General features: G+C 37.4%; 1 protein-coding gene across 1 annotated transcript in view; it reads right to left on the reverse strand.

Annotated features, from left to right (window-relative positions):
• The window catches only part of LOC139745455 (nicotinamidase-like), a 28616-nt gene extending 5904 nt beyond the window's left edge, over positions 1 to 22712 (reverse strand). The window contains exons 1-5 of the mRNA XM_071655843.1: positions 22546 to 22712; positions 10576 to 10702; positions 9422 to 9478; positions 5128 to 5234; positions 3713 to 3827 (exon numbers count right to left, since the gene is read on the reverse strand). Coding sequence (XP_071511944.1) covers positions 3713 to 3827; positions 5128 to 5234; positions 9422 to 9478; positions 10576 to 10702; positions 22546 to 22646 — 507 coding nt within the window. The 5' untranslated portion in view covers positions 22647 to 22712. The remainder of the gene's footprint in view (positions 1 to 3712; positions 3828 to 5127; positions 5235 to 9421; positions 9479 to 10575; positions 10703 to 22545) is intronic.
• Positions 22713 to 27770: the final 5058 nt, after the last annotated feature.

Here is a 27770-nt window from a genome sequence, read left to right on the forward strand (position 1 = left end):
TGTCAAATGAGTAAAAAAGCAAGAAAAAAAAAAGATGAATAAAAATATTCCAAAATACAGAAGTCGGGTCATAAACTTGGCTCGCTATTTGATGTAATCACATCATATGAGGCCACGCAGATTTTTCCATGAAATATGAAAACCAAATATCTCTGAGAATCTTTTATGGAGTGATGGGGGGAGAAAAACTAGACGAAAAAATTGACATAATGCATGTCATTAACATTCTTTATTACTGCAATATTCTGTGAAATAGCAAACTACTTGCATAAGTTGCAATACCGTAATGATCAAAACAGGTCAAAAACACTATTCATGAGGCACATTCACAGCTCTAATAGAGTAACTTTTGGATGCTTTAATGGGCACAACTTTAAAAGTTCCAACCATGAATTACCAACATTCAAACACTTACACAGAAAAAAAAATGTTCCATGAAATCATCACATTCATCACCCAATTTTCCTTAAAAGATACACTTCAACACAGCTATTTTTGGCAGTTTTACACATGTTTTCACTTCCTTACCTATTTACTTTTAGCCCAGAGAGTCAGTTTTGTCATTATGCCTGTTGTAAATACACAGCTATCTCTATTGACATAAACACAGTTACTTTTCTGTCACACTTTTGACACTGATTACAACCAGGAGGTGGACATTAAAAAGGTACTGGATTACCACAAACCAGGTTGAATTGGGATCATTCCAATACGGCCATGAAAGGAGCAATAAGAGCTTCTTATCTGTACGAGTTCCTTATCTACCTCATATCTATTTTTGGTGATTTTCCCCCATGCCCAAACTGGATAAACTTGTGGAACAGAGTATTTAGTTGTTTACAGTTCGAAGGTTTGTTATTTTGAAAGTTTGTTAATCCTGAAATGAAATAAGGTCCGTTATTCTGTCGGGTCTGCTAAAAAATAAAAAAGATTCGTTTCTCTGAAGGTTTGTTCATGTACAGTCTCTACAGTTTCGAATTAGCAAACCTCACTTCATTTTTGGATCACCCGTCTAGACAGGACTGACAAGACTAATGCCATCTGCTACCCTGTGGCCAATGATGCATAGCGATATCCCATATCAGTATACAAGTAATACACATCAGTGAGGGCATTTACCGGCACAAGGTACCTCTGGAACAGTTTAACACACCCAAGGCGATGGCCAAGGGTGTTTGGAGAGTTTCGAGGGTACAGAGTGTGGATAATTATACTAATGCCCCAACAAAATGATGTGCATTAATACTTGCTCTATAAAATGATGAAGCAGATCCTTGTCATTTGATAAATAACCCTCATCGCAAGTATAAACAAAACAAAACAAAACAAAAACTATTACAATGAAATCCTGCTCCATCACCATCCCAATGTAAACGTGCTAACGACCGGTCATTAAACTTTACTAATGACTGGTCATAAAGCACAATTACGCTTTAGATAAAAGAAATGCTTGGTCACGTGTGTGCACTCTCAATGATCATTTGATTGGGATACCCTTGATGATTTTAAAGGTGATGCACACTACTTTTCATTTTCTTTTTTCTTTAATTACTAATTCATTGTATATTCATTATTCTATGCACTGAGACGTGCCTTAATTACAAGTGACAAATACCATGAACTGCATATCGGCAACCCTTCCTCCACTATCTGCATGCAGTAAGCTGCCTTGTTGTATATACACATTTTTTTCTTTCATTTAATCTGCAATGGCAGCAGCTTGCTATTTATTACCTCCACTAAGGAAGGAAGTTATGTTTTTGTAGCTGTTGGATTGTTTGGTTTGTTTATTTGTCTGTGTGCAAAATAACTAACAAAAAGTGTGAATAGATTTGAATGAAACTTGGAGGAAAATTGATAACAGCACATGGAACAGATGACTACATTTTGGTAGTGTTGCGGGAGCTTTTAACAAATTTGAAAACTCTCCGAGTGCTTTTCCAGTATACAAATGATGCACAGGTCTGAGTGCGTCAGTCGGAATTGTGTGCATAAGGTAACTATGGAATGCTTAACCCACGAGGCGAAGCCGAGTGGGTTTAGGCTAAATTCCATGGTTACCTACATGCACACTATACTCCCACTGACGCACGAAAAGACATGTGCGTCATCTGTTTTATAGGATGGGTAATTTTCTTGCCAAAAACCCATTTTTCTATCGTGTTACCCGATGACAAATTTACTGGATGCATTTCCTTTTAGCTTGCCATAGACAAGAGCCCCAAAACCATGCATCAGTTTTTACTGGACACATGGTTTCTCTTCAGAACCATGAATCAGTACTATGCATTAGTAAAAACTGATGCATGGTTGTTTTAGCCAATAGGCGTCTCGTACTGAGTGCGCGAACGCTTGCTTAGTACACGAACCTTTGTTACAAGTATGCGTACTCTTGCTACTAGTGCGCGATAACATGTTTACCACTGTGACTCAGCGTGCGGCCAGTAAAAATCAACGCATAGCTCTTGACCAATGAGATGGCAGGATTCTCGCTAACCATTCTATAATTGTCTGTTTCCTTCATCTAGATTTTCAATACCAACTGAAAGCTTCGAGCTCCAATGAGCTGTGCGACTGCTTCTCACAGTTCTATTCCTTCCCAGCTCTTTACACATGCCATGCAGGAAGAGCACATACAATGCTGATTGCATAACGTGACATAATCAACTGCGGTCAAATTGAATAGATAAGCCAAATTGTTTTTATTGGGACCCTCATAAAATATCTGCCCTCTTATAAACAGGCAATCAGTTGGGGCAGGAAAACACTCTTCCACTTTTAGCACAGAAGGCTGCCTTATCAAACTGATTTTAGTTTGTACATGCATCTCTGTGCGCATTTGATAATTGCCTTTTGCAGGCATGGGTATCAAATGCAATGTCACTGTACAAGTAAATGCTTGTATTGTCTTTTGGTGAGCTCATGTTATTTCAACCGGGACAAAGTAACAGAATAGCAATCAAATATATTGTTTACTGTAAGGCTCCAGTTGACTTTTTGCATATTTTGAAGGGAGACTACATAGAGCACTAACTTTTGTTTTCTAAGGGGGGAGGGGAGGTGGAAGGGAATGCAGCTTTTACAGATATAGTTCTATAGTCCAAAAAGGGAATGAAGAACTTGTGTGCTTGGATTTATTTTACTTCTCTAATGCCATTGAGTAAATCATTTATTGATTTATATCTCTCATCAAGAAAGTGCTATACTTATCATAAACAAGAATAAGATTTTAGTATTTTTTCGTCTCAAGAATATATTGCCAGCTGGAGTTCACCTACAAATATATCGCATTGTGTTTACTATGCTGTTGTTGTTTTCTGGTGGTTTCTAAACATTACACTGGTACTTCGATCAAATTTTCCTGTAGCCTTGTGATTATTTCAACCTGGAATTCATTTCCTCCCTTATTTTTTACATATTCTACTTCCTGGATCAGCCGGTTTAAAATGTTGATCTCAAAGGCATTTTGCTAGCTCGAGTTTACCTTTAAATTACATATTGCATTACATATTGCATTACTGTGTCCTCTTTCACATAACTATGAAATAAAAACCAAAGTAGAGCTGTAATATGACTTCCAGTTTTTTGTTTTGGGTTTCCAGCTGATTTCTCACAAATACACTCCAACTTTTAATAACTACTGCTGAAGCCCTGAAATCATATCAACACAGAACATATATTTCCTCATGCTGCTTTCACAAGCTGGACTTACTGGCGACGACGGACTGAGCTCTCTTAGCCCCAGGTTTTTGAAGAATGATATGTGGTCGTCTGGATGCCAATCAAACGTGTACATAACCTGGCTGAACGGCACTGCCTCGATGATTCTAAAGAAAATTCGAAAACAAAGAATTCAAATAGGGTGTAATTCCTACTGGGAGAAAGAAGGTCCAATTAATCTGGCACATTGTCATCATGATGAAAGTGAAATGTGCATGAAACATGATCAAACCATATTATTTTGATGATTCTAGACAAAACCTGGAATAGAAAACAATTGCTATAAGTATACACAGGCTGCAACTCTAATGGGTAGAAAAAACTCTAAATAATCATGCACATTGTCAATAATGCTGGTGAAATGAGCATGAAATGCGACCAAACTGTACTATTTTGATGATTCTTAACAAAAATGGCAAAATAACAGCAAAATACATACAGATTGAAACTCTCACAACTATGTACATCTCAATGCACAATGTGTAGATGCCAGTCAAATGTGTACATGAGTATGATGAAAAGGTATTACATGGAAAAGGTAGTAAAGAAGAACAGCAGTTGTAGATCTCATCTCAGTATTCACTGAATTTCCTGCTCACTTCAACTGTAAATGACACTGATTGACAGTTTGCTATCATGCTCCACAGAGCTGAACCTTTACAGGATGTGACCAAACTGTTTTTAGGTATTGCATGGCAGATAGCCAAAAAAAGAGTTATTGTACAGAAAACACTCCAAATCCATTACTTCAATTCACATAATTCCTCCCCATTATATCTAAGGAATATGTAATACTATGAATATACAATCATGAATTCAAAGACAAGCCATTAAAGAGGAAAACTCTCACCGAGTTGCCTAGTGCCATACACAAAATCCTTCACTAAATTCTACATCTGAAATGAAATTGCAAAAACAAATTGTATCCTAGGCAACAAATTCAAGAGTAGTTACAGTACAGAACTGATAATTTTTAAGAGGATCACGAAGGGCTTCTAGTTTTCGACTATCATCCCAAATATTACTCTTTTAGTAGCTTATTGTTGTTGTTTTCAAAAGGAGAGTTGTGACACAATGCTGCCAATACCTCATTCAATTTGCATATAGTGATCATGACCAACATCACTATTTTGGAAACAAATGAGAATCTCTAAATTCATTTTCTTTCTTCTTTAACTTAGATGATACTTCTACCACTCTGTTGAATACTTGATTTAATTCTGATCAGTTAGATCAATTTGTTAATCAATTAGTCAATTAGTTAAATCGATCAGTTACATCTAATCAGTTTAAGTCAATTTGAATGTGAAGTGGCATTTTACTTTGATCTCCTGCTGAAATGGCCTCTTTCCATGAAAATATTACAAATGAAATATGTTTTTTGCTCATGACATGCTTCACTCTCACTTGTTAATGATGGGTACGATCGTCTCCCCCTCGTTGACAGCAAGCGATCCATCAATGAAGTCATGCTGCACATCCACCACGATGAAGGCTGACTTTGGGGCGAGGATCTGGGGTCAAAAGGAGGAGGATAAACCTTGTGAAATCTGACTACCTGTTCAACACTTTTGACTATTCCTGGGTTGGATCCTAGCCTGGCTCTGACCCAGCTTTGACCCGGCTCTGGTCTGGCTTTGGTCTCATGCTTGGTCAGTTAGCTGGTGAAGAGGGTTGGAATTTCATTGGCTTTGACACTCCTTTACGTCATAGCCCACACGTGCCTTGACATTTAGCTTAACTTGTCAAGTTTTTCATCTGCATTCAGAAATCCATCCAAACTTGATGTAGTTGTAGATTAGCACGCCCATTAGGGTGTAGCAACGTGTCTCACTGGGCATTCAGACGCAAAAAATTTATACTAGAATGGTATAGCTATACCAAAACGGTATAGCTATGCGATGAATTTATACGTCTGAATGCTGACTAACGAAACGACGTATAACGAAACGACATATATGCGAAACGACGGTCAGAGCATCATTTCGAACTAGAACTCGATAACGAAGCAGCATTCCACTGTGTCCACTGTGCGTCTGAACGTATGGCGACCATAGAACGGTATAACTGGGCGGGGTTTAATGGGAGCGAGCACGAAAGGTGACCTTGTACCTGTAACTCATGACCATAACAACATGCGCAGAGAGAAACTGCACATCTATACGACGTTTTTCCAGAATGGTCGAAATTAGCGTCTAAACGGTCTATCGGCTGTACGATGATTCTTTATACGTCGTTTCTTTATCGAGTTTTGGTATAAACTGGCTTGCGTCTGAATAGGGGGTATGTCAACCAGGCCTGGGAGGCCATTGTAACACAACAGGGACTAGGTAATTTTCTATTCATTGACAGTTAGTTTCAAGACATCTGTGCCAAACATCACAAACAAGGAACAGCAAGGGTGAAGTGGGGAATTCAAAACAAGTATAACCACATGTAAGATGTTCACACCGCATATCAAAAATCCACAAAGGCATTCAAAAGGATTAACAGTCTAAAACCCAATGGATTGAAACCTCAATGAGATTCAGTACAGGTTTCTTAAAATGAAATGATTTTTTTTTTTTTCAGCAAAAAGGTCTTATCTGTTTTGAATTACTGCTACTGCAAGAAACAAAATGCCTTATGATCATTGGTGTCTATTATACCAGCGGTAGGTAAATTAATATTGCAAAATTGCTTGCTGAAGGTCATTTAATCTTTTTTTTTTTAATGGCAATTATAGCAAATGACGAAATGTGCATCATATACTGTCAGACGGATGAAGAAAAATGTCATTTTGTAAGTACCATGATACCAATCAAGTAAATGTCCCCAACATGAATTGGTTAGCCACACTACCTCCGTATGTTCACGAGCATCGGACTGCATCTATAGACATGGATCCTTTTTCTCAAATTAATCGCCAGATGTGACATAAATTAAAGGGCACACTGACAATAGTTGCGTGCAGTGGACGTCCCTGAACATCAGGGGGGAAGGTGTCCATGATAATGCAAGCCAAACAGGCGTGACTGTTGACGCCATGGCAACCGCCGAGTCCAGGGGCCACCTTTTGAAGCCCACAGCCTAATTACTCCCGTGTTTGTTTTCATGGCTGATGATGCTGTGCTTCACATCAATTTATTTGTAATGAACTTATACTGTAAATCTAATTGCATTCAGTGGACAAACTGACCCATAAAAGCTACGCATCCCTAGCATTAAAACTGCCATTAAACCATCGGGGAAATATTCTCCTAACGAGGTTTGGTATACCGCCAATATCCAGAAATACAGCGAGTGGAGTGAAGTCAGCAAAATATTGCCCATATCGTGCAGTTACGGAACCATCAATTTAAAAAGTTACAGCGCACAGTCGTGATGACACAATTACAAAGACCGGAAATAGAAGCAAATCTTTATGAAGACCAGCATGAATATTAGTGTGGCACACTTCAGCACGACACTGTACAATTTGTATATCAACTGATTAGAATTATTCTCACATATTTGGGAGTGCTTTGTTGCAAAGTAACTAAAAAACAAACAAACAAACAGACAGACAAAACAAAACTCTCTTTATTTCTCAGTGACTTCAACCATAATTTTCGTCCATTTTCATGAATAATCAAAAGAAAGTGGTAAACATGACATGATAACAAGCATACAGTCAAACAAAACAAAACCCTGTTCGTTTCTCAGTGACTTCAACCTTAATTTCTGTCCATTTTCATGAATAATCAAACTAGTGAAAAAAGTACACACGACATGATAACAGGCATAATAACTTTGTAGATGATAATAGATCTTCTGTGCATAGCATAATTGCATTTGGCATGTCATCTGAATTTATGCAAAAATTGACCTACTGTAGTATAATTTTGCATTTGCATTCTATCTGGATGCAAATACAGATAAAGGTGCTGTCACATTTCTATTCAATATTGACAGGTATCAAACAACCTGTAGCTGTAGGGAACTTTTGAAGAAGTGATATTTTAAATTCATAATTCCAGGAATAAAGCTGTTTATATTGTCTGCACCTGAATCAAATGTTGAACCCCTTGAGTCATGTCACACATTACAGTAGCTTCGGTCACGCTGGCAAAGGATTGAGAAGTTTAAGATCGCAAAGACAAGATCACGAAGTCTTCGCGATCTTTTGTCGTCCGTTCACACTGGCAGCCAAGCTTCTCGATCTTTGGATCGAGAAGCTTGGCTCACTGGTGCACGTGAGCAAGGAAGAAGAAAGAGCACGCAGTCTGACGGCTAGTGATTGTGACGAAACAATGAACACCTGTACATCACAATGGCCGCGTGCTTCGGAGGCACAGCCAGAAAACAGGTGGTGGACTGGTCACATGACAAACTTTGCGAAGTTTAGGTTTCTAGCGTTCACACTGGCATAAGATCGAGAAGTTTTGCGGGGGTGGGGAATATCCCTAGTTTGAGTGGGAAGTTTCACAGGAAGTTTGCAGTCACACTGGCAAAACTAAACTTAAGCTTCTCAATATTTTGCCAGTGTTACCGTGGCTATGACAACCACAAGAGAACATGACAAAGAAAATGAGTCTTGTTGCAGTGACACGCTGCTTCCAAGGTTGAATTGGTTAAAATAAGTTGTGTACTGAGCCATAATTTTGTGTTAGACCTTTTGTGAAAGTAATGGTTTGACCCCCCTCGTCATGACATGATGCTTCAGCAGGTAAAATGCTTCAGCAGGTAAAAAAACAATCATGTCACAAAGAAATGAAAGAAGATGCAGTCATCCCGATCATTGGGGGAAAAAAAATCATCCATTCCTGCATGGATGGTTTGGGTCGATCAGAGTTCTCCCCCACCCCCCCCCCCCCAAAAAAAAAAAGTCCAGTGTGTGTAGCAGAAAGTAGGCGCTGAATCCTTGTACACAATGGTATTGGTAAACCCCCTTGAACCAGCTGCTCATGGCCGACATTGTGCATACCTACATCAATGCAGATCTACCATGGAAGCAGCGCAGCATGGAAGATAAGGTCAATCCATGTACAGAACATAGATCCCCTCCCGTATCCTCTCTCTCTCTCCCTCTCTCTCTCTCTCTGTAAATCCCCGGTTATATATTGATTTTTTGCCACCACCACTGTACATCCACACATTCATATGCATCTTATGCAAACAAGTTCACTAGTGGTTCAGAACACACTGATTGTTCAAGCTGCGTATTAATACCCAATCTAATAAATGATAAAAAGCATGGTAAACAGCCAAGTCTGTAAAAGACACTTATATTGTGGTCATAAGTTTCTGTGACTGTATATCATTTCATGTTGTACAAATACAGGGGCGGATCCAGGAATTCCTTAAAGGGGAGGAGCCTTTACAAAATTAAAGGGGGCGCCAGCGCTCCTCCCCCCCCCCATGTTTTCTTTTTGTTTCTTTTGTTTTAACAAAAAATAAAGAGGGGGCATGCGCCGCCAGGTGTGCCCCCTTCTGGATCCGCCACTGCAAATACAGCTTTCACCTTGCACTGAGTATTTTAGTAAAGAATTACTTGAGCCCTCACAGCATCCAGATACACTTCTGACTTCTCCTATTCAAAATTTGGCCAAAATAGACTCTCAGAGTGGCCAGTATAAAAGCAAGCAAAAAGGTTGTGATACTATTCACTTTAAAAGAGTGTAAAATCTTTTGATCACGTTGGATAGTACAGCATAAAAAACAAGAATGTGTGTTAACTTACCATCGGGAGCCAGTACCTCCAAAGAATGTGAAACTCATCTGCATCTATTCTACCATCCTGAAAGAGAATGCAGGAAGTGGAAAAATTGGTGATTGACATAATACCTCTGACATCTGGCTCCTATAGCTCCATGAATTTAAACACAATACTGATAGCAAATATTGCATACTGTGCAATATGCATCATATCTGGGCTGCCAACATTTTGACAAGGAGTATCAAAATCAGGGTGATTCCAGGAATATTCCATTGGTATTGGTATTCCACATTGGTACAATGTAGCTCTGATCAGTTTGTAGTACACTGTACTACTAAAAGGCAATGATCAATTTCATTTTCCAAATCATCCCAGTCCAAAAGCATGTATCAAAATACTACACACCGTATACATATAGAAGCTTTAATACAAGTATACACTTGCAATTACCCATTCTCAATCCCAACATTTGTGCTATGTGTCTTTAAAAAAAAAAATAATAAAGATAAGCAGCATTTAAACCATACATGTCAGACAAAAACAATGACAAACATCTCATCTAAAGTGATGCTGGGAAATACAAAAGAAATATGCTTTTCATATCAGGGAAATTGAACAGCAAAACAAAAAACAAAACAAATCAAAAATGTATAATATTTACCAATGCATTGTGCTGAAAAGAATGTAATGAATTTTGTTAGTATATGTATGTTGCGGTTATTGAATAGTAAGTTCATTATGCCCATGCGTGCTGCTATGTAGGTGTAAAAAAAAAAATAATCAAAGTACACGCTGTACATGTGACTGACAGTGCCCTCAGAGAGCACAACCAAACACATGGTTACTCCATGTGACAGCCACATATACACTCCTGTGAAATGCTTTCAAATTAGAAAAAATACACACACAGGGAAACACAGCACTCATCTAGCATGCTGGTAATAACAACTACACATACAAAGGTGTGTACATTACAACATCTAATTATGTACTACAATACACTACAGCATTTAATCAAGTATGTGTAAGTACTGGTATATGATGTCCTACAATGTCAGATGCACAGCTTGTATTGAAAAAAAATATGAACAAGACATTTATTAATTATCAATGTTAACTTTCTAATATTTATTAATATCAATTCCATGCTTTCAGAAGAAAGATGATCATAAGAATACCTGGTTTTCGTCCAATTTCTCAAAGATTTCGTGTGTCTTAGATTGGTTGGCTGTTGGAACGCCGTTTTCATCTGTCAGGAGGTCTTCACACAAGCCATGGAACTCAGCCACATCAAGGACACCATCACTGGTGAAAGAAGAGTATATGATACAAGGAAAGATAATTATATTATACTGGATGGCACTGAATGGAATATCAGGGATTATCATCTATATACGACGTTTTAGCGGCGCATTAAAAACGCGTATTGTAGTCCGCTCAATTTTTACCGTTCAATATCAGAGCTTATTGAACGAATCGCATAGACCAACGTATTAATTCCCCATAGGCTACCGTTGTTACTTGCCGTTCAAGATCACACGATATTCAATTCTGTCTCGTTTATTGCGTCAGCGCTTGCTGAATGCGCAAACGCTTGCTACTAGTGCGCGTCATTTTGTTACATTTTTCACAAGCGCGCAAACATCTTGCTAGTTGATTGTTTCATACGCAGTTTTAGGGGCTTCCCCTTTACAGCGCTGGGATGGGACTGCCGAGTCAACTTCAAAGACGAGTAGAAGCCGGGTAATTTTGTGCAGTTTATGCTTGCTCTGCTTGATTGTATAGATGATAATAATTATATTGGATGGCCTTGATTCATGGAAAACCAGGGAATATTGCACTCGTTAGGGTCAATATTGCACTCATCTTCGATTCGTGCAATATTGGCCCTAACTCATGCAATATTTCCTGGTATCCCATTCATAGCCATCCAATATAATATAAATATTGCACAAATTGAAGATGTGTGCAATATTTCCTCGTACAATGTATTCCATTTATTGCCATCCATTATGATTATCATTATCTACAATTGTACACTGTACAGTTGTACATGTTAAATTGTTATCTACAGAAGGCATTAACAGCTACAAAAAGCAGCTATCAGAATTTGAGGTGGACTCTACACTAAGTTGTGACTTGCGCTTGTAAGAATTTGTGCACGTAGCAAGTATACAGTTCACGCAATAGAAGAGACAAAACACAGTGTTTTTCGCATGGCTACTTAACTACAGTAGCCTATAGGGACTTTGGTGTTGCATTGAATACACTCTGATACTGCACATACAATCCAAATCAAGCAGACAAAAATGTTCATGTTTAATGCAACACTAAAATGCCTTATACTTATAGTTAACCCATTCCATACTAAATTCTGAAATCCCATTAGAGCTGATGCAGAGGCCACCAGCTTCCCGTATGGAACGGGTTAATATCATGTCTCACTGTATAAAGTTTAATAAATGGACTGGAAAATGAACAAAATAGTGGCAAACCACTTATGGGAGGTCTCTGCACCACATCATTCTGCATAAGTCATTACATTAATAGCTTCTTTTTTGTGTGTGTGATGATGGTCATCTTTAGATATATTCTTTCTAAATTTTGTGCAAATTCCATTTGCCAGTGATGATGCCCATGAGCATAGCGTGAATCAAGATTGAGACTTAACCACCAACCACCATACCCCCACTTTGTGTTGGGCAAACTAAAGTAGTTCCCTGATTTCTATTTCAGTCTATTTTCAGGGCCTTGTTGTCACCTTGAACCTAAACACATTTCTTCTGTGACTCACGACTATCAATATTTCATCATGAGCATGCATTGACTACACTGCAGTGATGATATTCATTTGAGGAGTTACAATGTGTAATCAACATATTTTCATTCAAAACCTTTCACAGTGCCTCCAGGGAGTAATATGTACCAGGGCACCTCCCTGCATGTACACGCGTAATATGTACTGTACCTTACTTCCAGCTCCAATTTGCAAAAAATTTTATGCCATGAATATGCATGCGTCTGGTGTACAGGCCTATTAAAGTATCTGCATAGCATGCATTTCAATCTTACAGTCATGGGCACTGGTCATGCAATATGAATATTCTTTAATAACAGGCAGGACACCATCAATCAAACAAGATAAAAATAAAATAAACTGATGTTCAGACAAATGGTGAAAATCATTCATTTCTTGTGCTTGGTCAAGGATGCCTTCCTATGGATGAAACTCACTGCTGTTCCTAAATTGCTGTTATCTTGATTTGATTGACTGCTGAAAAAAAAAACCAAAAAACCAACAAAACAAAACATGGTATCTTTTTTATACTACACACTGTATTTGCTTGGCAGAATAAAACAAGGAAAAGTAGAAATTACGCGGTGCGTAATATATGTCCCCGCCGGAAGTAGCATTTAGTAGCAAAATGCACAATATAGGTAAAAAGATGAAGGTCAAAGGTCAAAGAAGTCAAAGGTCAAAATTCTATGTAGAAGTTTTGAAGCCCTCACCTAGTGCCATCACATAAAGCAAACGGAATCAAAATCGGGTTAGAAATGGCGAAGGAGTAGCATTTTGTAGGCAATGTGCAATATAGGTCAAAAATCAAGGTCAAAGGTCAAAGAAGTCAAAGGTCAAAATTCTGTGTAGAAGTTTTGAAGCCCTCACCTAGTGCCATCACTTAAAGCAAACGGAATTGAAATCGGGTTACAAATGGCAAAGGAGTAGCATTTTGTAGCAAAATGTACAATATAGGTCAAAAATCAAGGTCAAAGGTCAAAGAAGTCAAAGGTCAAAATTCTGTGTAGAAGTTTTGAAGCCCTCACCTAGTGCCATCATATAAAGCAAACGGAATCAAAATCGGGTTAGAAATGGCGAAGGAGTAGCATTTTGAAGCAAAATGTACAATATAGGTCAAAGGTCAAGGTCAAAGGTCACAATTGAAATTCTGTATAGAAGTTTCAAAGCTCCCATGTAGTGCTATCATATAAAGCAAACAGAATCAAAATTGGGTTAGAAATGACGAAGGAGTAGCATTTTGAACGTTTTGATCACACACGGACGCACACACGGACGGACGGACGGACGGACGGACACACGGACACACGGACACACGGACACACGGACACACACACGTACGGAGCCCGTTTCATAGTCCCCTGCTCGAACTCGTTCGGCGGGGACAACAAGCAAGAAAATTTTGCCTTTTTTGTCTTAAAATTTACTGCAAAATTACATAACAAGTATAAGTACTATCAAAAAAAAGAAAAAATGATTCTGTAATACATACACTATGCAAATTGGGCAATGACAATTGTGTTATTGTCAGGCAAATCATCTCTAAGTACATTGGACAATATGCTGGTATGTGGTAGTATATTTTAACACTTGAATTGAATGGTACATAACTAACTGCACTTCCTGGATGCCTACAGTACCCATGATGGTATTGACTCAAAGCACAACTGCCAGCGTGAATTGAAGTGTTATGTAACCAGATAATACTCCATCTGGTGACATAACCAAGCCGATCAGACTCAGCCAAGTTCACTTGGACGACTCTGTGACAGGTTTCAGACTTACACAGAGGACCATTTAACAACACGCTTACCAGTCTCATTTCATGCGAATCTTGCAAGTTTTGTAAGAAAAGCAAACTAAAATCATGCTTTCGCCCAATACCAGAATGTTTCTGAAGTGTTTGATCAAGGGTATAGACTGGATGTGTTTTCTAATCAAGTTTTGCTTGACCTATGTGACAGCAATCTGAACAGTCTGACTTCTAAAACATGATTGAGAAAGTGGAGCACAAGAGTACAATGTTTGTACATACCAGAGCTTGATTGCAAAATGGGTTAAGTGGAATTTTCAATCATTTTAATGTATAAGTCTATCAGACAGAGCTTTAGTCCAGTTATGCCTTTACTGTTACATAACAAGGAATGCTCTTAAAGTTATGATGAAAAAATCCCAATTTTTTCATTACTTTCATTTTTTTTAAGTTTTAATTGCAAATATCTAAAATTTTATTTAAAAATGGAGTTAACTTGTTTTGCCATTTAACTCTTCATGCTGAGAGTCATGTATCTGATTGAGAGGCTATAAGAGGGATCTATGACATGGCTGTTTTACAGAATGCCATTTGTACTTTGCAGTCAAACAGGAAATACAATTCATAATGTGATAGCATTGAATTAACTGAGAAACTTCACAGTTTAAATCTCTCCACAATCTTTGTATACTGTAAAACGAGGAATTTTCGCATGCACTTAAATTTCGCGAATTTCGTGAGCGCCAAGATTCGCGAAATTAAAATGCACGCGAAAGTCTTTGTTTACACTATATGCATTGAACGCCAGTGGCACTTCGCGAAAATTTCATGCCACGAAAAAGGCTGTCGGCTCCAATTCCCGAAAAATTCATGCCGCGAATATATCATGTTTTACAGTACTAGTACCGCGGTAAACAGTTGCATGCACCAAGTTAACATCAGTGTACTTTCTCGATAGAATTAAAACAAAAGCAAAAACAGAAAGGAAATGCAATCACAACCTTTGCGCTTGATAAGCACAATCGGAGGGTAGTAATACTTAAGAGGATATACGGTGTACATCTGGACTTGGATAATTACACACAACAACACAATCATCCTTGGCCGGGGACAGTGCACCACAATTTCATAGTGCTCACCTTGGTACAACTTAAAATGCCGGGAGTGGTGTTAGAGCCCTAATTCAGACAGTGATGAAGGGCATTGTCACTGATGAACGACCAAGGGAAATTCAGGGTTACAAACCATCCTGAAATGTTGGTTTGCAAAAGGTCTCATGTTGCGGGGATTTCACAGGCACAAGATTACATTAAAAGCAGCAATGCTATCAACCTACATACCTCCAGCTAGGCCTATTTATACAGTGTAGACACAGTATGCAACAGATAACAATGCAAGTGGGATCAGAATACAAGGTTAGTGTACATGTACTTTATAATATTACTTTATTTTACATACTGCAACAATTAGATTACTGCATTGAACAATTAACAAAAACAAACAGTATTCTGACTATTATCGGATTAAATTACCATTTAAAACTTTCTGAAAAGTGTTAACGAATGATTTTGCAAGACATGTTAAACAGATTAGACAACAGTGATATTTATTTTTTGTATTTTCGTTTTATTTTTTGCTGCATTGACAAACAAAGCCCCCAAAACAAAAACAATTTGTATTGTAGTACAGTTTCATGGGACTTCCCCTCATATTTCTACACAGCCTTACAATGGTTTCTTGGAAAGCTTGCTTGATAAGAGTACAATTGTATGGAAACAAACCCTGAGTAGTTCATCTCGTTAATTAACTCCTAAAATGAGTCATCTCCCTACAGTTTTGCCTGGAAAGCCAATTAAATTCAGGCACGCACAATACTCTAACTGGTAACAGATTTCAATGTCAGTTTACTGGCAAGTTGGCATGCTTGGACTTCATCAGGACAAGGTCACTCTTAAAACACTTTATGAAACACATGTACCGTACGTAGTACAATTTGTTACATCACAAGGTTCACATTGCAAGGAAACCACTAGAAGGTAAAATTGGTTCCGTTTCGAACCACAAATCGAGATTTGCGTAATTTCGTGTCATTCAAATTTCCAAGAAACGTAGTTTTATGTCCATTATCTGCACATATCCTGCACTCGGTAATGCACGATTTAATTTTGGAACAAGGATTTGGACCTCACAAATTGTCCATGAGTTCCTACACAGACTGGCACATGATCTCAACCAACACTTCATAGAAAAAACAAAAACAAAATAAAGCGTTTGAGATTTTCTGACTTTTGTCACATTTTCACAGACTAGCTGTTTCCCCGGATCTACCTGCATTCACTGAAACCACAAAACCTTGGAGAAACTTTGCCTTTTACACATGCAGAAGTTTTATATGCAATGAGAATGTGACATCCTAGAAGCAAACATTTTGAGAGTGTATGAATCATCATTCTGAGGCAGATGTTCAAACCAGATTTTTTTTTTTTTTTTTTAAAGGGGAAAACAGAGGCGACAAGAAGGAACTGCACAATTCATACGCAAGTGTACATGTACAAGTTCAGGGGTCGCACTTAACTTTTTTTTTAACTAGCCAGGCGGACTACTTAGAATCAATTTTGACACTGAAGCAATATTTTGGCTAGCCAGACGGACTAGTTACTTCAGAATTTTATGATTTTTAGCTAGTCCGACATGTTTTTGGGTGGCCAATGGCCAGCGGACCATCGCCAATTTCGAACCCTGATAAGTAGTATGTTAATGCTGGCATTTACAATACATTAAATTAGTTCAATATATATGCTATGGGTACTTTGTAAGACTAATGAAACATAGTCATCATTATTACTACCCTTATTTTTTTTTTCTTGAACATGAACTTTTTTGTTTAAATTCTTTATGGGTAAATGTACAATGTACATGTAAGTGGTATGTGAGTTACTGCAACTGTGGACACTTGTGTGGGAATACTTTTTGTGTACTAAGTTGTAAAAATGTGCTGGTGATTTTTTCTGCAGAAATTGTCATTGTAATCATCAGATAGGCACCTCTGTATTTTGTTGTGGAGAGAGATTACATGAAACTCTTCAATTCGTTAAATTTTCACAAAGTCAGAGAGAAATTTTGGAAACATTTGCTAGCTTGAGAAAGAAACAGGAATATTCTATCTTCTAAAATGTGTAGCCAATTGTAAGACTAAGAGGCCAAAAGAAATTCTGCAATCAAGTCAAAACAACATAGGGCTCACAGGCGAGAAACTCTACAAATTGTATCTTATGAAGCACTAATGAATGATAAATATTGTAATGAAATGATACAGCACTAAATCATGAAAATGTCATTCCATGGACTTAATCAGATAATTTTTGCGGAATTAATTTTGTATAAATGTCAATATCTCTCAAAAAGCTATGCACATTCTTATTATGGGGCTTGTTTCGCAGAATGCAAAATTAGCCAAAAACATACTGTACGGTGAAATATCCCTGGTTTACGGTAGTTTGTTCTTCCCTTCTGGGGTTCATTTTATACAAGGAGCTTTGCCATCTAAAAATTGTCAGCTGCAATAATGAAGGTTTCTGGAGTAGTCAGGAGCAACTGATCAATATTGACAATTCTTACATTGTTGACACGTTGGTACTGGCATATAATGCTAACTTGCAACGATTGCACAAATTTCTTTCACTACAAAGTATATGAAAATTGGACCCTCTTCCACAAATGTTTGCAATGCGCCTTTAAAGGACCCCACAGTTCACATCGTGATGCATGCTTGCTTCATGCTTGACCTTTTCCACACAGAGGTTCACAGTGTATTGGGTATCCTGACAATGGATTCTCGCAAACTGTATGCACAAAAAAAAAAAAAACCACACACATCCTAACATACATGTACCACATGTGCTCCGTTCACACGCTCGACTTTCAGTACGACTTTCATGTGTGTTATCAAAAAGAAGAAGAAGAAGGAACACATGTACATTAAAATATCAAAAGTCAGAAATATCTAGCTACATTGTACTTGTGTGAATTCAATCGAACACATATGGGCTTTAATCCTTGTATCTACATTGTACAAAAAAGAAAAGAAAAAAAGAAGTCATGCCCAGTTTTGCATACAATAGCTTGGACCCTTTCCTGCTATTCCTTGTCAGGGAATGGCCACACAAATCTTGAAACGAGATCGGTACGGTAAGGTTTACTAAACAAGTAGTCACAATGTATGCAGGCACAGTAAGTGGAGAAACCACTTGACAATTCATTCTAGTTTTTTCTTCTGGTATTATTATTCAATGAAGAAAGAGAGAGGGAAAATAATGCGCAAATATACACCATTATAGCATTGATGAATGCACAGTGCTAACCCACTCATATTACATACAGTGAAATATGTGCATTTCCACCGAACGTTATCAACTCCGCGCTATTATACATTCGGCTTTCATTGCAAGTGGTTTAATGCACCCGAAACTGCCTGTCTTGTATTGTATTAATCCCTAAACCACCCCAAACCGCCAGTCCGCTTTTGTATAGTTTTATGCTTTACAATTTTTATTGTTTTCATATAGAATAATATATAATTACATTTGAAAGAGGTCAAAGTGAACACATGTCAAAATTATTTCTGTGACACACCATTCTCTTTACAAATAGGCTTTCAAATAAATATAACTCATAATACACAAAATAAACATGCAGTGAGCTACAATATGTTATATTGTATACAAATGTAATTTAGAAAGTTGTCGAAATGAGAGTAATATTGCTGTACCTTCTAGGGAACAATAGGCCATTATGTATGGAATCTTCAGTTGCTGAAAGGTTAAAGGACAAGTTCACCTTCATAAACATAAGGATTGAGAGAATGCAACAATATTAGTAGAACACATCAGTGAAAGTTTGAGGAAAATTGGACAATCGATGCAAAAGTTATGAATTTTTAAAATTTTTGTGTTGGAACCGCTGGATGAGGAGACTACTACAGCTTGTGAGTCATATGTGTACAACAGTATAAAGAAAATGTAAAAGAAAATTCAACATATTTTCACTTTTTTCGCATAATAAAAGAGCTCTTGACTTGCCTCTTTCTAAAGGCAGGGGGGATAATATTACCCATAACATTTGTCGGTAACGAGTCAGGGGAATGTGTACTTTTTTCAAAAGATGGCATTTTGTGAAATTCTCTTTATATTTTCCTTATATTGTTGTACGCATGTGACATCTAAGTTATTCATACACTGGAGTAGTCTTCTCATCCAGCGGTTACTGCACAAAAACTTCAAAAATTCATAACTTTTGAACGGATTGTCTGATTTTCCTCAAACTTTCAATGATGTGTTCTACTAATATTGCTACATTCTCTCAATCCTTATGTTTATGAAGGTGAACTTGTCCTTTAATACATCAGATCTCACATGACAATATCTCCGCACAAGACAAACTGGGAGAGGTTTCACACTTACTGTACAGTGTACAAACAACCTGTGTCTGAAGTCATGTATCTGAAATGTGTTTCTTAGCATATATTCAAGAATTACAACAAATTCAGTGATGTACATGTACAGTACAGATATGAGTCTCCCTGCCAACCACAAACTTGAAAATGACAATATCAATAAAAGCTGTGTCACATCCACAACTACATGTACCCCATAGCCTGTCAAATAAAACCACTGCAGGGAAACACTTATTCACAAACATACTTAATGAGTATCTACAGCATTTTGTATAATTTGTACAAATGTATGTGTGTATGTTTTTACATACATGTGTATCTGCTTGCACAATGGCGGAAGCAAACAAGGTCAAAGTCAATAGAAGGTCAAGGTCAGCCTCACTGATGGCAGCCATAATGGGGGCTTCTAACGAAGAACAAAAGCACTTTTAATGGGTTATGCAATGAGTCACGTGCATTGCTATGTAAATGCATTTCAATCATCTTTTGCTAGGCATACTTGAAGCCCCCACAGTTAAAAATTACCATAAAAAAACAGTACCAGAACCGAATTGGTTGGTCTATATCAAGTTGTAACTAGGCTAAAATGCTCACTCAGTATCATGTGAAGACTAGACTGCAAACATCTCTGCATCATGTCTGGTCGAACACGTCTTCAGAAACGTTTGTGGGAAAATAGAGATTCATGATCATTTTCAGAAAAGATACAAACTGGCAAACAAATGTGGAAGTTCAAGAGGCAGGAAACAAGTTTCTAAACACGTTTAAAAACAAGCCTTTGTCCTGTAAGTATGAAACATCCAAAGATTGTTCCACTGCAGCATATTCTATGAGAGCCATCATACTGTGGGTATATCATGTCTTGTAATACTGTATGGGTGTACCATGTTGTGTATTGTACCACAGAATTTCTTAGGATTTTATGTATGACATACAAATGGTTGCATACATACAGGTAATCATAATACATTTTAGGAATATGCAATGGGTACAACATTGTATGTGAGAGCAGAACAAATACATTCGTTTACGTGTACATTGTTGACTATTGATGACCCTTCACACACTATACAATTTTGCAGTCTATCTAAATTTGTAATAATGATCCAGATTACTATTATTCAAATCCTGTGACTGTCTTTAACAACAAAGCTCGGTTGATTCTATCAACCAGAAAGTTTGCTCGATGCCTTTCCCACAAAACAAACTTTAAATGCATGCAACCTGAATTCAAAGAATTGAAATGTTATCACTTTATTAGTATTTACATGTATAGTATAAAGTATTGGGTTTAAATTGAAAAGCTTGGTTTCTATGCCCACAGAGAATATATCCATTCACAAGAACAGTACATTAGTAGATTAGACACTTGTGGACAGTGTTTTTCATCATTCTTTCTTCTTCTTTTTTTGCATCATCTAAAAGCAATTCAATGCTACAATGTACAACAGGATTAGCCTTGAACTGTTGAAATTCCTGCATCCTATTCCTAGATGATTCCTCACCATTTTTTCTGAATGCATGTATACTGATTTAGACAATAATGTAATACATGTGCAAAATGGTACAATGCGCTTAAGTGTGCGTGCACAGTGTGTACAGGGTATGTGGGGGGGGGGGGGGTGTCCTTTTGTTGAATCAGTCTGTACCTTGGAGCCCTGACAATCTTACATACAAACAAAGAGACAAAGGCCTTATAGCTCAGATACCAATATCATTTGAGACCTGGGCAAGATACAAACAATGTGGTTATCTGTCAAGACGTGCAACTTCCACTGACTACAGGTCTGTATTTGACAGAGAGCGGTTTGATTTAGCTAACAAGGGAATAACAAAATTACATATAGATATTTGCTTGAATTCTCAAACCATAGCTCGGACAAATGCTACCAGTTTGCTCCCTTCCAAGTGTGCATAGTCCATGGTGAAAAAAAACAAAACTGACTAGATGTAGAATTTCAAATTTGTAGTCTCACTAAATGTATGATTGACAGTGATAACAAGTATTTCAACAGAGATAAGCAGAAAATGAACACACATCCAGGACAGTTATATTCTGGTTCTACACTTTTTAATACCATTTTGACAATATAGCAACATGTTTGGTTATCTATACATGAATTCATATTTTGCTCTTTACAAGAAGGCACATCATTCAACAGTGACTGGCAAAATGAAACTAGAACTGGAATGGGTTTACTCATGATTTGTAGGGAAAGAAGAAAAACAGTACTATCAAATTTCAGCACTGTATTTATGCTGTCATGATATGATGTAATAGTACTTGGGCATACAGCCAATACAATGTGTGGTCCCAACAGGGTATTCTTGTTGAAATTTATGTCAAGAATTATGCATGATATAGGGAGCCTACAGTTTTATACATCATGCTGTAATAAAACATCCAACAGTCACATGCATGCACCAGATTGCTGAAAATATACTGTTTTGTACTTTTCAAGAAATTTTCATGCCACGAATATATCGTGCTTTACAGTATACATGTACAGTTTTCTTCAGTACAAAAACTATAAAGACCTCTCTAAATATATCCTTGCAGTGATATTATTATCATGTTTAACATGAGTCAAGAACAATTGACACAGTCTCCGCGGAACATATATCCCCGACGACCAGATACAGACCGATCTTTCGGTCAAGAAGTGTCAGAGCAGACCTTGCTGTGTTTTACATTCCACTCACAACATTCCAGCAAATCTATAGGGAATATTATTCTATCTACCCGATTCTTATCTTATTTCTATTTTACCACATAAAAATTACATAAGTGCACTGTCTGTAGAACACTCTGTATAGACTATGGTATAGTGTTACATCCATGCCATGGTGTAGAAGAACTGAAGCCTAACTCATTTTTACAACATTGTCTGCGGAGGAAGCTAAACTTAACGCAATTGATGGAAGATCCTAAAATTGAAAAAGGAGTATTTACTATGGCCGGGCCAGTATTGGCAACAGGCCCAAGCCAGGGTACAGACACCGGACACCTCCCCTGCCCTGGCTCTGACCGTAGCAACGCAACGCGAGCCTGCTGCCATGGCTGGCGTAGCTGGCCGACGACACACATTATTGTCATTGAACATCAGCTGACACTAACAAACCCGGTTCAGTTTATGTTTCCTTACCCGTTTACATCATAACGCCTCATGCACTCTGCTTCTTTCGTCCTGTTTCCACTGAAAGATGCATCCCCCTGGAGCTCACTAAAGTAGTTTACGTCTGACATTTTCAGTTCATTTGATTTCAGAATTCTTTTCTGAATATAGTGTGGCACGCACGGTACTGCTACATCGGCTAAAATGATGCATGCACTCGGTGACCGACCAAGCAGCACTTATTCTTGCACTGCGCATTCTTTAGCATGCATGCATCATCATTGCATCAGAGACCTTGTATTGTACGACTGCATACAAAAGCAAGGCAGGCGATGATGCGAGCGCGATGATGCGCTGGAGCTGTGCGAGCTGAAAATGTACGCACGCCATGCCGTTGTAAACATTACCCCACCCCCGGAACTCAATTACGAGTTCTCGGAAGGAAAAGAGGAAAATTGAATAGAATGTGGGCTTCTCAATGCACTTGTTGCTTGCAACTTTGAAAGAAGATTTCATACAATACAGTTACAGTCTGAGACAGACAGAGCAACATGAAGAACTCAGATATCTGGAACCCGTTTTATGAAAGTTGTCAGCCCTGACAAGTTGTCAGTCTCTGACAATCACCATGGTAACTGTCAGTGACCAGAGCTTCTCAGCCAATCAAATCCAAAGATTCTGCTGAGTCAGAGACTGACCAACTTGTCAGCGCTGACTAAATTGATGAAACACCCCCAGTAGGCTGTCTTCATTCGCTATTGTTTGGTGTGTGTGTGTCTGTGTGTTGTTGTTTTTTTCTCAAACTCTCCCCTCCAACTCTGTCCCGTTTATAGACCGACTCCTCTCTTCGAACTAGGCAGTGAAACAATTATTTAATACACACTTAATATTGAATGACGTTTGTGATCATCAATATTCCTGTACAAAATAACGTAGACCCACTGCATTGGGACGTTTGGAAAAGTTAACAGACAAAACGAAACAAAATCTAAAATTCATTATATAATTATCCACTCCCTCTTGCGTCTCTCACAGGCCCATTGTTTTTTGGTCTTCCCTTTATACTTGCTTTCCTCTTATTTTTGTGTGTATATTTTCTCATTTATTTCACTCAATGCTCGTACATTTTTGTTTCCCGAGGCTGCCATCAAAATCAAGCAACACTCTTACTGCTTGTGCCGCCTCCCGTGTTTTTCAAGTAAAGTGATTAGGCATGGTTGCACTGACTTACTGAAAACCCGACATTATAGGCCTACTATGTATGACATGTGATTATAATAGTGGGTTATTGTTTATTTACATTGTGATATGTATTGTACATTGTACTCTCTGAAAAAATCGAGTGAAAATATTCACTCTTGAAGGAGTGAATAACAGAAAAGTACGGTAAATTCAGAGTGAAAGGTTATTATGGGGATTCACTCCTTCAAGAGTGAACATTTTCACTCGATTTTTTTAGAGAGTATAGGCCCTATAGTGTCTAGTGCATGTTATATTCTTAAAGTACCATGTTGATATGCATAATTTTGCTTGTGTTTGAAAAATACAGAAATAAAACAATAGACCAAATCAAACCAAACCAAAGCAAAACAAAACAGACATAAATATTTTATTCTAGGGCCTCCGAGAAGAAAAAATAGGAAAGGGAAAATACTACTTTTTTCACCACTGTATACATCATTCAATGGGCTACTTTTGAGCCAAAATGAAGACAGACTGTTTGTAATCGCTTTCAGTGATTGCTTTGTTTTGTTTTGTGCTTTGAGATTGCATAACTTTAAAAGTCAAACTTTATTTTCTGCATTTTCATCACGCTTTGGTGCAGCTCTAATTTCAAACTCGTCATACCGAATTCAAATCTGTAAGCAATTAATCCAGACACAATATGAAATTAGCGAAAAATGGAGAGATATTTCAGAGAGGGAGAGAGAAAAAAACACTCAGTGAAAGTTCGATGAACTGAAGACTTTTTTGCTATATTATGCTGCCCTCTCTCGTTGGGATACCTACAACAATTCGTGGTACGGTGCCGTATGATAGGCCTATATATTATATTCAGGACATATATGGAACAAAATGTATTTAAATGAGGGATTTCACAAGTGGCCACTTTTTTTAATGTAAAATACGCATTCCTTTGACCCACTACTGAGATGACCAATTGCTGAGATGGCCAATTGCCGAGATGACCAAATGACTCCCCTCCTGCTATATAGAGGGCCATGGCTTTGTGGTTTCTTGATGTTTTGACACTGACAGCAAGTTCTCAATATCCACCAATTTTTCTCTGCAAAAAGCAAGAAAGCAAAGAAACAAACAAACAAACAAACTAATCAGGTTTCGTGAAGTCTTTATTTGTGTCTTCATCTGTGCATGTTGTATGTATATATGGGTGCCTATATGCATGTTTAAACATCCATTCAAATTAATTTGTCTTCCCAGAAGTTCGCACGCCATATAGTCATTATAAACTATACCAAGGAGGTATAAGAGTTCTCTCATACCTCCTTGGCTATACTAGTACTAGCCTGACTTGTAGGTTGTCCGTATAGGGCTGCGGAACCGAGGGCTGCAGCCCCCACCCCTTCCCAATTTTTAGTGGGGGGTTCTTTAAAAAAAGATGAAGGTTCTGTCCTTAAATTCTTCCCGTCTGGGGAAGGGATTTACCATGGAAATTTCACCTCCCCCCCCCCCCTTGAAAATGAATAAATGAAATAAAAAAAAAAAAATCGGCGGCCATGCACTTAAGCTGACGGCATTGCTGTTCTAACTATATAGAAAGTGGAGTAAAATCCATGTTCCAGTTAAGTTATCTGAAAGGAAAATTTTGTTGCTGTTCTTATTTCACCAAGCAAATCGAACGGGTTTATCAAAGTTGGGTATAATAAAGAAAATGAAAGACAAAACCACTTGTTCGTGTCTAATGAGGGTTGCAATCACATTAGGGATATAATCTTTATCATTATCTCTACGGTTGCGATCAAAGTCCAAGGATGGGTTTTCAGCTTATAGGTGATGATTGTTAGAAAATGCCAGTGCCAAATATACCTGTAATTTGATCCTTATTAAAATATGTGATATCGATATTTCATGAAAACCCGTTAAACTGTCAAATTAAAAACCTATGTATTTCTATTTGTCAGATTGATTTTACAATTATTTGTCCTGCTTGTTTGATTTTCGTCTATACAAAAAGAACATATAATACAGGGTTTCTCGTTATTATTTCAATATTAAAGACATGTATCAATATTACATGACTATTCGCTTTGATATTATGGGGTGATAAAAAGATAAGTGAAAGCAAGTTGAATTTTCTTTATATTTTCTTTGCATTGTTGTCCATAAATGACGTCTTGAACTCTAGTTATAGTCTCCTGATCCATGGTCCTAACACCAAAACTTTACTTTAAAGATTCATAAATTTTGCATCGATCTTCCGATTTTCCTCAAACGTTCACTGATGTGTTCTACTGGTGTTGCTGCTTTCACTCAATCCACATTGCTCTTGGGTTTTGGTTTCCTGTAATTCATATTTTACGGCAACACGGTATGTTTATAGAAAAACCGAGGTATACTCTCTTCCCACCTCCCTGGTAAAACGTGGCTATAAAGAACTTACACCTCCGTATAAATTATCGTTGTATAGGACTGGTCCTATGCACGTGCATCTAACATTCTACTCGCTAGATTGAAGAGTGTAGATCTATAGAGTGACTGTCGGCAGTTCGGAACAAAGGGAACATCTCAACCGTGCACCGGCGGGTCTGCATCCGGGTTGGCCATTGTTCTTTCATCATAAATGTAATATACCGCTTACCGTGACCTCTGCGGAGGAGGGAACTTCGGTGCTATGCATAATAGGCATGTATAGGCCTATTGTATGTCTGAGTGTGTTTATGTGTGTGTGTATGTGTGATCTCGATGATATTAAGTTGATCACGAAGATTTAGCATTTAAACTGTATTTTCAGGGGTTTTTTTTTAATGGTAAATAGTTGATTTGTATATAGGCCTATAATACATTATAGAAAAAAAATCCATAATTGTTTGGTTCTATATGTCTTAACACGATCAAAGTGATTGTATGTTTTTTACATTTGTGTTTAAAAAAAATGTGGAATAAGCAATAGAAATTATTCGAAAAGTGTAATTGTGTGTGTATGTTAGGTAATATGATATATATATATATATATTTTTGAATTTTGTATGTTCCCATGCGCGCTATCACAAATTATTATGTATTATCATATTTTGTTATACTTTGTGTATTTTCCATCGAGAAATACGAAAATAAAGTTGAAATTGAAATTGAAAAATAATGATTGTTGTGTCATTATATTTAGAGCTATATGCGCCTTTTAACATTGCTTTTCCTACATCACTCTATGGCACTGTGGTGATAATGTATGTGCCTGGCTGGGGCGGGGTGACGAATACACTGCCGAATATACCAACACAATTTGATTTGAAATTTATTGCGAGTAACGTATGAATTGCAACAACATTGTATTGCAGACTGTACGTCTGGGCAGTGTTACTTATGTATTAGTTTGCATGCAATTGCTTTGTTTTGTTTTGTTTTGGTTTTTTTTGTTTGGGTTTTTTTTTTTTTTGGGGGGGGTGACACAATTTCGTTACTCTGACCATAGTGATGATTAATCAATATCTATAAAAAGTGTGTGCGTGTTTGTTTGTTTGTTTGTTTGTTTCTTTGTTTGTTTGTTTGCACGTAAGTTTGTTGAGGTACATGATTATAGTACCGTATAGGGATGTGATTTGCGTTTTAGAAGTACATTGTGCAATCATGTAGTTATTTATTTTTTTGCTTTATGCGACTTCAATAACTGAATGCACGATATTTTGAGAAACAGACCAACACATGTACAATACACATACAAATATACACATACTATACCTCCCTATGGACATAAAGAATGCACCTTCATCGAATTCCTTTAAAAATAGATTGAAGGTGTTTCTTTTGAAGTTTTATAATGCAACCTAATGAATAAAATATTGTAATGTATTTCGTAAGTACGACATTATCTTGCTGCGTTCTCTTGAGGAATCGATCATTATTTTTTACTGCGTACTAGTATTCAATCACTTCAATTCAATCATAGTTTATTTCCAATCATCGAAAATCAAAAAACATAGTACAAAGTATACATGTGATGAAATAATATTGTTCAAACGTTTGCAAAAGATTCATGTAATATATATACGAGACAAATTAAAGAACAACATATAACA

Source organism: Diadema antillarum, unplaced genomic scaffold, assembly GCF_040938485.1.
Source record: "Diadema antillarum isolate AM-2024a unplaced genomic scaffold, OU_Dant_1.0 seq00001268_RagTag, whole genome shotgun sequence".
Lineage (NCBI taxonomy): Eukaryota > Metazoa > Echinodermata > Echinoidea > Diadematoida > Diadematidae > Diadema > Diadema antillarum.